Source organism: Homalodisca vitripennis, unplaced genomic scaffold (genome assembly GCF_021130785.1).
Source record: "Homalodisca vitripennis isolate AUS2020 unplaced genomic scaffold, UT_GWSS_2.1 ScUCBcl_1583;HRSCAF=5389, whole genome shotgun sequence".
Classification (NCBI taxonomy): Eukaryota; Metazoa; Arthropoda; class Insecta; order Hemiptera; family Cicadellidae; genus Homalodisca; species Homalodisca vitripennis.
This window is the reverse complement of record NW_025777749.1, coordinates 10,877-24,183: the sequence shown is the minus strand read 5'-3', so window position 1 is coordinate 24,183 and position 13,307 is coordinate 10,877. Positions and strand designations below refer to the sequence as shown.

The 13,307-nt window shown below is 31.7% G+C and overlaps 1 protein-coding gene across 1 annotated transcript in view; it reads right to left on the bottom strand.

Moving 5' to 3' along the window:
* LOC124371574 (prosaposin-like) overlaps window positions 1–11,331 on the bottom strand; it is a gene marked incomplete at its 5' end in the record, with an annotated part of 79,434 nt that extends 68,103 nt beyond the window's left edge. The window contains 4 exons of the mRNA XM_046829924.1: window positions 4,486–4,608; window positions 7,539–7,742; window positions 7,906–8,053; window positions 11,222–11,331. Coding sequence (XP_046685880.1) covers window positions 4,486–4,608; window positions 7,539–7,742; window positions 7,906–8,053; window positions 11,222–11,331 — 585 coding nt within the window. The remainder of the gene's footprint in view (window positions 1–4,485; window positions 4,609–7,538; window positions 7,743–7,905; window positions 8,054–11,221) is intronic.
* Between the last annotated feature and the right edge of the window lie 1,976 nt (window positions 11,332–13,307).

The following is a 13,307-nucleotide window of genomic DNA, read 5'->3' as shown; positions in this document are numbered from 1 at the left end:
AAAATCTATAAATAATGAAAACTTAACAGCAATATTAACATATACTACACCTTAACAATAATTAAAAACTATTCATATATAATAACTGTGAATAAATAGTATAAAACAATAATATAAACAAATAATATACATGCAATATAAACAGGTAACAGTGTCTTAAAATTTCAAATCACTACTGTCGCAAGACAAGTTCTCATCAATTGAATAAAATGCTTTACATTTTAACCAAGAAGTAATGCAATTTTAAAATTTAACAAGGCTAAAATTTTTCCATGTATAAATGACTAGTTTTTGACATGACGTCTTATAATTTGATGGAACCGGCTGCATGCACCAAAAAACATGATGTCATGCGGCGTTACCTCGCTCTAACGCGTTCTATTTAAGGCTTGAAGTGCAAGCAAGAGCGCGGAACATCTGTTCCGACATCTGTCTTTCTCTCCTATTTGAGTGAGCGATGCGTCCGCGTGGACCGTTGCTATACAATAATACAATTACGTCAAGTATGTAGTTATAATGTTTTCGTCAAGAATGAAGTGCAGTGAAAAGTGAATGTGGTGTCAATTGTTTATAGCAACGATAATTGCGGCGATAAAGGTAATCATTCTTTCGATTTTAAATATATGTTCAGTGATATATTGTTGAATATTCGTGCTTTCATCATTAACATAAATAGCATCTTTCCGATAGTGCAACGATTGTAGATTATGCTACAATAAACATCCCGGCAATTACGCTTTTCAAAATTTTCTTTACATTTTGTAAGAAATGAATATATATACCTGGCATGGTCCTAACGCCATTATTAACATATCCATGTTGATGTAGAATTTAATTTTTTTAAGTAAATATGTAATTCTTGCCAATTTTTTATATATTGCACAAACATGTTCGTTCCAGCTTAGCTTACTATCTAAGTGTATACCTAGATTCTGAAGGCATAATACAAGAATGAGTGGCGCAAAGGTTTTTTTTAGGACTAAATGCAGAGACAACCGTCTCGTTCCCTCTAAAAAGTTATACATAAAAGTTTTACAGGGTTCAATGTAAATTATCATAAATATTAACCCTTCAAGCTGGTTTGACGTGTATAAAACGTCATCCCAAAAGTGTAGTCAGCTGCGGTTTGACGTGTATTTAACGTCATGACGACATTCCGTCATGTGGTGAAACCTGTTGTTATTTTGGTGAACTATATCGGACTCGGGCTATATGGAATACGTTGTCTATGAGTTGGTCGATCTTTTGCAGCTGTTTGCAGTCGAAAATGAGTGCGACAGAGACAGCTGTATTGTTTACAAAACTGAGCATCTGACCTTGACATTGTGCGTACTCAGTTCGTTCGCGCCGGTGCAACTTGTTGCTATGCAATGCGTTCTGTGATTGTTGTCTTGTGTTTTTAATATTATTTTGTTGAATAATATAATGGCAAGCTACATTTTATAGTTATCCCAATCAGTGTTGTAACTTTAGAATCACGTAGGAGTGTGTATAACCTACATTTATAATGTAGGTTATTGTGAAATATGCAGCAACGTGTTGGGTATATATATCTTTGTTTGGTTAGAGTGAGGTTATTTTCGGGAGTGTTATTGCATTTAATTTTTCTTTTTGTAATTCAATAAAACAATTGTGTTGATAAACTGTCTACAGCCCGAGAAAAAAAGGTTTTTGTAAAAGCTTGCGAAAATATGGCGCGATCTGGAAAAATAGTCCCGCAGCAGGGTTTGGCTTGCATTTAAATACTTCCGCCTTGAAGGGTTAATATCCAAGGAGAAACATATGTACATTTCTTTTCTTTATTTACAACTAGAGAATTAGTAAGAAACATAAACGACTCATTAGCCACACACAATAGCCTCTTTTGATACAATAGTAAATTATCCATATTTTTATTGCTACTTAAAGAGTAGTGTCATCAGCATATAACACAGAAGAACATAGCACATTATGAGCAAAATAATTCACTGCTATTACAACCAAGTATGGCCCTAGCACAGAATCCTGTGTAACTTCATTTTGACTTTACTAAAATCTGATTTATTTACACCTTGTCCAACCATTTGCTTGAACCAATACTCAAATATTTTGCTAAAAGAAAACCCATAAAAATCTTCATATTGCAAAGAACTCAATTCTTTTAGGCATTTAATATATTAAAATCTGTAATGCAACACCGTCTAAAATTAGAGGTCAAGTTATTAGATCTAGATAAAAGATACTGGTTTAATAAAAAAAAAACGGTGGTCTACCATTTTGACATGTTTCACTTTTAATAATATTCCACGCTGATTTACACGTCTTATTATTAGAATTATTAATGTAGTTATTATTTGCTGTTAATTTTGTTTTCCTTATTTCAAATATTCAAGCTCTTTTTGCAAATATGTAGTCATTCTTAAATATACTATTCTCCAACTCTTTATTGCAATTTTTTGCAGTTAGAAGTGTCCATTACAAGGAATTAGCTGCAGTAAACTCATGTGAGATGGGTTCCACGAAAACTTAGTTCTACAAAGAAACTAGGCTTAAAATCAGTCAACACATGAAAGAACAATACTTTTAATTTTTCTTAAGAGGAATTTCTTAAAAATACTGAAACATATGATGAAAAAAGATACATTATTCTGACATGAGCGATAACAGCAAAGCCTTCAGTGAAAGCACACAGGTTCTTCCAATAAAAAGAAATTTAAGTCTGCATCTGCAGGTTTAGTTATAAATAGATTTATTGCAACTATATTACAGATCAACAATCCACCAACAACAAATGTTCAGTGTTATGCTTACAAAAAATAAAGGTCCGAGGTTAACACAAACATGATGGACTTTTGACTAAAGGTGTGATTTTGCTTCATTACAATTTATATTCACACACACACAATAGTTAAGAATGAATTTTAAAACTGTGGTGGGAGATCATTCAACATCCTCCGCAGCCCAACCTTACCCCATCTTGACTTTGTCTGGACTACTAAAAGGAGCTCTATATGAAAAACATTTTCGATGCAACAAAAAAGTTAAAATCTGTTATAGCAGTAGTTTCAGGTTCAAACCATAACTCAAATCAAACTAAAGAGAAGAGGATTAATCTAAAGAAGGAAACGACTGCTCTTCTTACCATATCACCTCTGTTACTGACACCTGCTCTTGACTTCTTTGTAAAAAGTTGGAATAAATTATTTAATAAACTACTCAATGGAACACAAAAATTTCCTGCTAATTTTTGAATGAACGATTTGAGGTATGAGATATGAAACTCAGACAGTGTTCCATGACAAATAGAAAGTACTTTTTGGCATATTTCAAATTTCCTAAAATTGTCTTTAAGAGGAGACCTATTAAAGTTTTAAAAATTAGATTATCCTCCAACTTTACGATACCCTTTTAGAAAAAATTACAAATCTTGGTCAAAAGCCAAGTTTGGAAATTCGTAAGGCAGTTTTTACATCTATTGATTTTCTAAACATCCAGGATCAAAGGTAAATTTAACAATATTAAAAAATTATATTTATATATTTAGCCAAAAGTAAACTAGGGTGCAAAACTAGAAAATACAAGATTGTTTAGTAACAAACCTAACTTATTCCCCCTACCCTTAACAATGTATAAGAATTCAAAAATTAAATGAATCAAAAGTAGTTCTTTTTACGATGACTGGATGATGACATAAAAAACCAAAATTAGAGTGAAAAAGATTTTGTGCATGAATTTTTGGAAATGCATGCAAGCTTTTCAGATGAGACTAGATTTGAATGATGTGTTTACAATTTATTTATTTATAGTTTTATGGCCTACATTGGACCACTTTAGTCACTTTATATTTTCTAGTCTTTCTTCTTTTATCCACCCAATATTTCTTCATCCTTTCCGAGCGTAATTTCCTTTCCTCCTCCGGAACCACTCTTCCTATTCGTTGTTTGTTTCTTTTCAGCTGTAGTGTAGAGTGTTTGTCATTTAATATCTTTAATGTGTTTGTCTTGTGTTTTAAATCCTTTACTGTAATTTGTAACTCTCTCATATCTTCCCTTAATTCTGTGATCCCTTAATGATGTGTTACAATTAGAATCATATATATTAAATACTGTTACACAGAGAACATGAATGGTGTTATAATGCTAACAAGCAAGAACACGCACACGGACAAAATTACTGCAGTTTTTATAGTATTATATTCAGGAGTTTGATTTTTTTCGTCGAAGAAAGCTATGTAATCTTTAGTCAAATATACCTCGACATGATCTCAAAATGATCGTTAACTGGCTGCTGGGATATTAAAGAAAACTTTTGCCACTTTTATTACAAATAAACACATCATTATCTAAAATAACTTCAAGCAGACATGCTTCAAGGTGGCTCCATAAACAAGTTTGTACCCAAATAACAGATGAATTTTTAAAACAAGACCTAAAAATATTGAACTACTTGATTTTGAATAAATTTTTGGAACACAATATGAAAAAAACTATATATGACTACAGATACCTCCAGCATGGCATTGAGCACTTGATCCCTGCTAGCACTTCGAAAGTTCTTCTCGGCCATTCCAGCAACCATTTCACAGTTGTCACAATTCAGCTTCAAGCTCTTGGCAGCATTTGTCTGCAACTTCATCATAAGAACCAACTTAAAAATAAGCTTTTTTTTGTTAAATTAGACAATTATTACACAGCACAGTAATATACCTATGAATATCACAGCACAATCGATTACAAAATTGTACTGTTCATTAAATTTGTTTAAATGCCAATAGTCTTAATTTAATTTCAATAAACATTGATTCACAAAAGTACTTGCTCCACCTAGAACTTTTTGTGATTCAATGTTTATTTAAATCATAAATATATATATATATATATTTATGATTTATGATTTAAATATATATATATATATATATTTATGATTTAAATATATATATATATATATATGATTTAAATATATATATATATATTTATGATTTAAATATATATATATCACAAAACAAGACATGCAGTATTTTAAACAAGATATCACAACTGTTCATGTGTTGTAAATAAAGGTCAGTTATCAACATCAAGATATAAATCTATGTATGAAAACATATTTTACAATAATTACTTATCTCTATTGTGTAAACATTTTAACCTGTAATAATTTGAATTTATCATTAAATAGTTTATTTTCAAACTATTCTCAATATGTATTAATATACTAACAAAATTTCTTGCTGCCAAGAAAATTTCCTCTATTGTTATTAAGTAATATTGTTAATAAATGGTTTAATTATTGCCATCACTGGTGGATGCAGCCAGACTTAATTTTTACTTAAATTATCTATAAGAATTTCTTGTATTATAAATAAAAAATACTATAATTTTAAAATATTTAGGCAAATAACTAGTACATGAAATAATTACAGATATTTATTACTAATAATAAATAACACCCAAATATTCCATTTAATAATCTAAATCCAATATTGAAAGTTTAAATACTTTTATACAAATTAAATACTTTTAATACTCAAAGTGCTTTGTTTTTGAAGAGTGATTCCTAAATCATTTATTCTATACAAAAGGGCAGACATTTAAAGGTTCAATATAAATCTTATTTCAACAACTGCCATTTTGTAATAAATACAGCTTATGATGAGTGGTTGGCTTGCAATTAAGATTTCCAAGACATTCCCATTGGCCATCTATCCAGTGTAGGTGTGTGATGGTTGTTATGTAAAAAAGTAGTTAAGATATCCATATAGCATTGTAAAAAGTTTGTATAATTTATCGGCTATGGCTTAAAAATTATCAAAGTTTTTCCAGACATTTTATACACCAGGTATCTGTATTTTTTAAATTATAAATAAATATAAAATTCTAAAATTTTTACCACAAAACAAGGTAGTTACAGAGTATGCTGGAAGATTAATTATATATGTGAACAATTAACTTTGTTGGATTAGTGGTTTTAATAGATAATAGATAGAACTTTATAATTTTACAAGCAATTTCTTATCCATAGTAGGCAAAACGACAAAGAGTTTGCTGTTATTATTTATTAGATGTATTTATAACCTCTGATAACTTATCATTAGCTGACCAGTTGCCCTTTTGACTTTTGATTGCAATGAAACATGTATTAGACAACAGTAATTAATAAACTGGTAATGCAGTACACTGAAAAACCTACAAAATATAGTTTAAAACTCAATTATATTAGTGAAGGTTATTTTAATTTTGTTTGACTTACATGGCTTGTTTGAGGTTTCCTTAACAAGTTTAATAACTGAGATGTAATTACAAAGTTATATTGTTTTAAGATTATAAGTATTAAAATAGATTAACACTGATTTACTTCTAAAAATAAAATTTATTTATTCATTAACAAACTGTATTAACACATATTATGCGTACATATGTGCACTAGCACAGAAATCTTATACGTTTAAAACATAATTAACATTCCAATACATTTATATTTCCTATGTCCCCCAGCAATATATTTTGTTTAAAAAAAATATTTTTATTGTTGAATTTTGGACAAAAACAGCTCAGAAGGAAGATGCTCAGAAGTCACTAAATGACATCAACGACGATGCAGAAATACCAACACGTTATAACAGGTGACGAAACATGAATTTAAGGATATTATGTTGAAATTAAGGCTGAATTGTTCCAGTGGAGGCATTCTAAATCGGCAAGACCAAAAAAGGCTCAACAAATGCAGTTGAACATGAAGGATATGCTCACTTTGTTCTTTAATTTTAATAGCATAACGCATCATGAATTCTTGCCACACAATAATCGGGACTTAATACCTGTAAGCCCAACGCTGTTTGTGTGAAGTAATATGAAAAACACGCCCTGTGCAAGCAAGCAAGGTTTTCAATGCTGGAAAGACGGGTTAGTCTATTAGTGCTAAATCCTGCCTATATAGAGGATAATTGAACATCTCCCATTCAAATTCATCCAAGAGGTGTTGAGTACTATTGGCTGCTTGTAAACAGTGTTTCACAATATCTTTCAATCATTTTATATTTTTTTTACCAATTAAAACCTAATTACTTAAGTACTTCAACTAGTGGCACACTTCAATTGCAGCACATATTTTAACTAGACACAGAGAGGGAAGTAGGAGAAATACAAACCATCTGTTACCACAGCTATAAGCATACTGAGCAAAGGAATCTTTTTACCCCAAGATGATGGCTCTAGCCATCTCTTGTAGTTACATCCGGCCTCAGATTATGCAGATGTCTCCCTTATCCATTTACCGTATGACAGGTACTGTGTGTTAAGATTAGGTTTGGTTACTGACAAGTCTACTTTCGTGGTATTTTAAAATGGTGTTATTAATATAATATTGTTTTGTTTTCTGGAAAGAATTGAGTTTAGTTGTGTAAAATTATTCATGGATTTTATTTATGACTAGTTTAGTCAATATGCTGTTAGCCATGAGGTTCGTATGATTACCTCATACCTCACAGTATTGACCCTACTGTGAAAAGTAATATAAATTTTTACAGTCTCATATTTTGTTACATGAAGTGGGGGGAAATGTACCTTATAATTTGCCAACATGCGATCAATGTGACGGCTGTTGCAGAGTCCAGCAACCGAGCAGACAACTTGAGGATCCATCTGTGATGAGAGGGCCTCGATCAGTTGAGGAATGGCTTGATCCACAAGCTTGACACACTCGTGGGCAAGAGGTTTGATGGGGATCAGGATCAAACAAGAACCTTCTAGAACCAGCTTCAAGTTCTCCTGTGGTGACAAGAATAATAAATAAACGTTAGAACACAATCTCTAATTGTTTTAAAATGTATATATATCAACCTAATATCACTTTATTACAAAAGTGTTATTAGTTTCTTACTTTTAAAATTTAACATTGTCAAGAAAAAAACTGGCTAGTCTATGTGTTTACCTGAGTCTCATTGGACTTTAGTTCATCTCTTGCCTCGGCCACCATTTTCTTACAAGTATCACAGATCTCTCCATTGTCAGGGGGCAACACCTGGTGCTCCCAAACAGTGCGGATGCAGTGTTGGTTGGCATTGCACTGGCGAGCTGTCCTGTTAAATATAATTCATTATTTATATAAAAGAAGGAAATCCTAAGCAACAGATAAACAAACATAATCATTTAGTTAGTTTTAGAATAGCTCTTTATAGCATAAAAATAAAATTTTATTAAACTCTAGTTTTGGCCAAATTCCTTAATAATAAATATTAGATTCCACTCACTGCGGGCTGCACAAACAAACTACGAAGGGAACCCAAAAATAACCAGAATAAATTGCCATTTTGTTTTTTGCTTGCACTGTTTTGTTCTTGTTTCGGTTTTTGTGATGGCAAGTTTAAGTGAAGAACGTGTAGCAGTAAAATTTTATTTTCTACTCAGTAACAATGCTGCTGAAAAAATAGCAACATGCCGATTAATGATAAACCTCATTTTGGATGTCCTATCTTTCCAAATCATTGAAAATGTTGAAAAAATTCTAGAGCTTGTGTTCACAAAGTGTTGACAGATGACTAATCATCTGTCAGAGTTTAGTGGATTATCTTTGAGAACAGTTAAACAAATTTTAAATGAAGATTTCAGAATGAAAAGAGTTGCTGCCAAATGTGTTCCTTGGGTTCTAAATGACAATCAAAAAGAACATCGAGTTGAAATATGTCATGTTTTAAAACAACAGTTTAACTGATCCAAATTATCTGTCAAAGGTGATGATTACTCATGGTTCAATGGTTACAACACAGAAACAAAGCAAGTTATTGTAGATTGTTCAGTTAGAATTACCACGATAAAAAAAAAAAAGTGCTAGGAAAAACATTAACTGCAAATTAACAGAGCAAGCCAGGTCAAACAACACAGGCAGCACTGAACTGGCCAAATGAGTTGCATTATACACTCTCAGCAGGAAGAATGCGTTCTGCACGCATTTTATTGCCTTGCGTCCTGCACGCATTTTATTGCCTTGCGTTCTGCACGCATTTTATTGCCTTGCGTTCCGCTCAGCCAAGCCAATATTATTCTCTTACCCCTCTTATAGCTCAGTGAACCATCTAACAGCACACGTGTTGGATGCAGTATGTAATAAAGTAAGCAAATGATTATCAAATGCATATATATCTAATACAACATTTATTAATTACATACGTAAATTGAACATTCTCTTCCAATTAATATCAATACTTACACTTTTGAAGCACATTTTAACCCTATAAGTGGCGGTCATTTGTGGTCTCAGTGGCAGGCTGTTTTTGGGTAAATTGCCGTGATCGTTAAACTTATTTTTAGAACATATTATCTAAGTGATAACCTAGCAACATTATATATTTTTGTTTTCCTTATGAACTATAGAATAAGAATGAATATAATATTTGGTGCCTTACCATTATTTTCAGATTAATATCATTGTACAAGTGAAAAAAAAGTTTTTTAGAAAAAATAATTTTTAAGTTCTACTGTCCGTCACTTTGAAACTACTGGAGCTACAAAATAATGTCAAATTCACAAAATATACACAATTTTATTCTAAACAAATTACTTCTTATACATTTTTTTCTATTTACAAGAACAAAAAAGTTAGATGGGAAAAACTAAATCTATGTATAAACTGGTTTTTTTACTCCCGAGTCACTAGAAGGGGCTTGTCTTTTCCTCCCAGTAGTGTAGGGCCTATAATAGTATAATAGTGGCTTAGTTTGTCATAGCACAGTATATTTCGTAAATATAAAACAGGAATTGTCTTATCGCAAACCCCTCCCCATCCTTAGATACAGTAGAGGTCAAAGTCGAGCGATCTAGTAGGTAACGTGACTACAGATTCTCGCCGCCCGTTCAGCTTGTGCGCCGCATTCTTGTACTTTTCATGCCGAAGTGTCTGTCGCTTTGTTGTACTTCCGTGTTTTACTGTGTGTGTAATAGATTGGTGATGGATGACACTATGAGAATTTGGGATTTACCCATTCGTTTTTTACAAGATCATGACTAGTTGCCTACATCTAAAATATGCGTTGCGGTCGGCAGTTGCTGCTGAAGGCGGAAATCCACTAGACTCACTCATCCTTGATATTGCTGCTTTCTGGACATCACAGGAAACCCATTAACAATTAATAATCATTGTAAGTTTGTAATTGAAGAGTTGCTTTTTTGTTCTATAATGTTTTTTTTTCCTATAAATTTATTTGTTTGTGTTCCTGGTGTAGTCGGTATAATCCCAAAGTACATTTTGGGACATTTTCCATGACGAACGAATAACCTAAACATTTACCGGTAACACGATCAGCGCGATAAACAATAATATACTGACAATAACAGTACGCAAAGTCGCCAAACAAAACAGTGACGAGACGAGTAGACAGCTGTTCTCTCGTCTGCCGCCAGGTCATACGAAAACCGTCGGAATCATTTAAGCCAGCAAACATTAGTAACATGAATACATGCTATACTATATGATATGTATAGGAAATTCCATGGAGAATACAATAGTTCAAACTAGGCCTAAAAATAATGGACGGTTGCGGAGCAACGGCCATAAATGTGAAGCGACGGCTGTGACGGCGCTTGCCACTTCGCGGCGGCGTGAATCATACGTCTCAGACGGCGCTTGCCACTTAGAGGGTTAAAGACATTAACAAAAAACAGAACATTCCTTTGTTTAAAGTTTGTTAATGACAATGGGGATAATTTGAAAGGATAGTCAAGTTTCAGACATTTGCATTGTTATATTTTACAAAAAGTAAAACACTGTTTTATTCGTCATGTGTTAAGAATTCGGAATCTTACATAGATTATGTTAAAAGACATTGGGCATTGTCATTGAGAATACAACTAAAATGCCTGATATGCATTTGCCAGTTGCAGGGATAATGTACTGCGTCATAGTAAACCACTCTGCATGTAGTCTTCAATCTATAACTGACAACCTTGAAGAGTACTGTTTAACATGATATATCTTAGAAAGGGCATATTAATAAATCTAAAACTATGATTTTTAGGGGTTAGAAGGGAGTGTTTTTCTATAAAAATTAAATATTAGACATCATAGGTAAGTAGAAGCAATTACCTAAGCATGATTTTAATAATAAAATTTGTATAAAAATCACTTGGTGAAATATCAATAGTTGCTAAATTGACAGTATATTTAATATTGAACAGTTATTTTTGGATGGAAATTATAATTATTTGAATGGTTTAGTGTTTCTTACTTGAATAAATACAAAATTTTTACTTACGTGAAATTTTGACACCAATAGGTAGGCCCATCCAAACACTCCTTATCGCCTAATAATGAAGATGAAAACTTATCAGCTGGAATCGCTGATGTGATGCCACCTGGGGAAATTTAAGTGATTAAAAATTATCTCTAATTTGAGGGCCTCTTAAATTTTTGTAAGGGATCATTTCGTATGAATCAACACTAAAATTTTAAAATTTACTTGACCATTTCAGAATTGAATGAAATTTTGGTATGAAGATTGTCCTCATATAGATTAGAAAAATTACCAATTTTTTCCCCAAATATCTCAAATGGTTTTAAAGTCATAGCTAAGTAAAGTTTCTCAAAATCCACAAGAAAATGCAATAGGCAAATTGGTAAATTGCCATAGCTTTTCTCCAAATTAGGCTGAACATATGAGAGTGGTGTCACTTACTCAGTGTTAAACGCCCTTTCCTTTGATGTACAATACAACATACTTTGTTATAATAAGTTTTTTTTTTTTTTAATTCAAATTAAAAAATTTGATTTCATAAAACAGTGCTTTTTTGAAAACAAAAGAATGCTATGAATATTTTATATTTTGGTGAATTTCAAAATCTTAAAATGAAAGGCTTATGGATTCAAAGTTGAAAATAAAAACAAAGTTTAAAATTTAAAAATCATAGTATTGATAGTTTTACTAAATTAGTCATACTTTTATTGTTACTACAGTGGATAAATTCAAAGCTCAAGGGACAAATAAAAATATTCAAATCCCCCAACATTTTGAATTACACTATCTTTGATATTATAGGGAACGTAAAGGAACTAGGAGAAAAGTTTAAATTTTAACCCCTATTCCCGATATATTGTGCAAACAACTGTAGTTTTGCGAACAATCGCCACGCACGAGATATGCTGTGCAACTGTAGTTTTGTGAACAAGCCCGAATATACTCGTTCCGATATTATCAGCTGTTTTATTTTTGTTGCATCGACCGTTATATTGTGTTACTTGGTGTTCTATTACGTTATAAATATCTAGATGATAGCTGTCCAATTGGTGGTGCGATCTTGAGGACATTACTCAAACTACTTGGACGTCACGTGTTTTGTATTGTACATGAGTTCGGGAATGGTTATGTTGATATTTTATGAGGTTTTTTTCCAATGTTCATAGATAGTTGTGTGATATTGGTAATAGGTTGTCATTATTTGACAAATTGACATTATGTGAGATGTTTGTAAACGTTATTAGTTGTTTACTTTATTTATTAAACTTTAAATAGCGTGTTATGTCAAAAACTCCTACAAATGAGAAAAAATACTCGGTGCTGGGCTGTTGCCATGAATCCAGTAACAAGGCGTTAAAGGGTTAAAAATGTTTGAATTATTCATGTTTGACTGTAGTAGCCTAATCTATAAAATTTTAAAATACTAGGTAGTGTTTTACAAATCTAATTCACTACCCAATACTGAACATCAAGTTAAATGTCAATGAATTATTCTTCGACATACATTTTCTTCCATAATGTATAACTTTTACATGGTCATGTACTATTCACTGATTCAAACAGTTAACAAGTTTCTTCTAACATAAAATATTCAATTTTACTCATATCATTCTAAAAAATAACTTACAAACAAAAAATAAATAATCATATTATAGTATTAACTGTTTAACTGTGTTTTTAAGTGCATGGCAAAAGGCCGCCCCTTAGAAGAAGAACTGTTTAAACCCATTGACATGCTATGATGATAAAAAAAAGCTTTATGTTGACTGTACGATGTATCCGTAATACACAGAGATATTTCAGAAGGTGATTTTATGGGCCAAAATAAAGAAAAAATGTTCTATAAACGTATGTCCTAAAATATTTCTTTTCCCAGATATCCGCCATTTTTTTGTTTTACTAAATAATTAATATCTCTAGAGCGGCTTGACCAATTGAGTTCAAATTTTACATATTGCTCATCCATACATAGAACATGTTTGCAAATAATAATCATTTCGTTTCTGTATTCTGTTTCAAAATGGCGGCCATACTAATTTATTAAAATTAAATAACTCAAAAACCATAATTTTTAATAAAAGTTGCCAAGAGCAATTTTTTTAGTCCA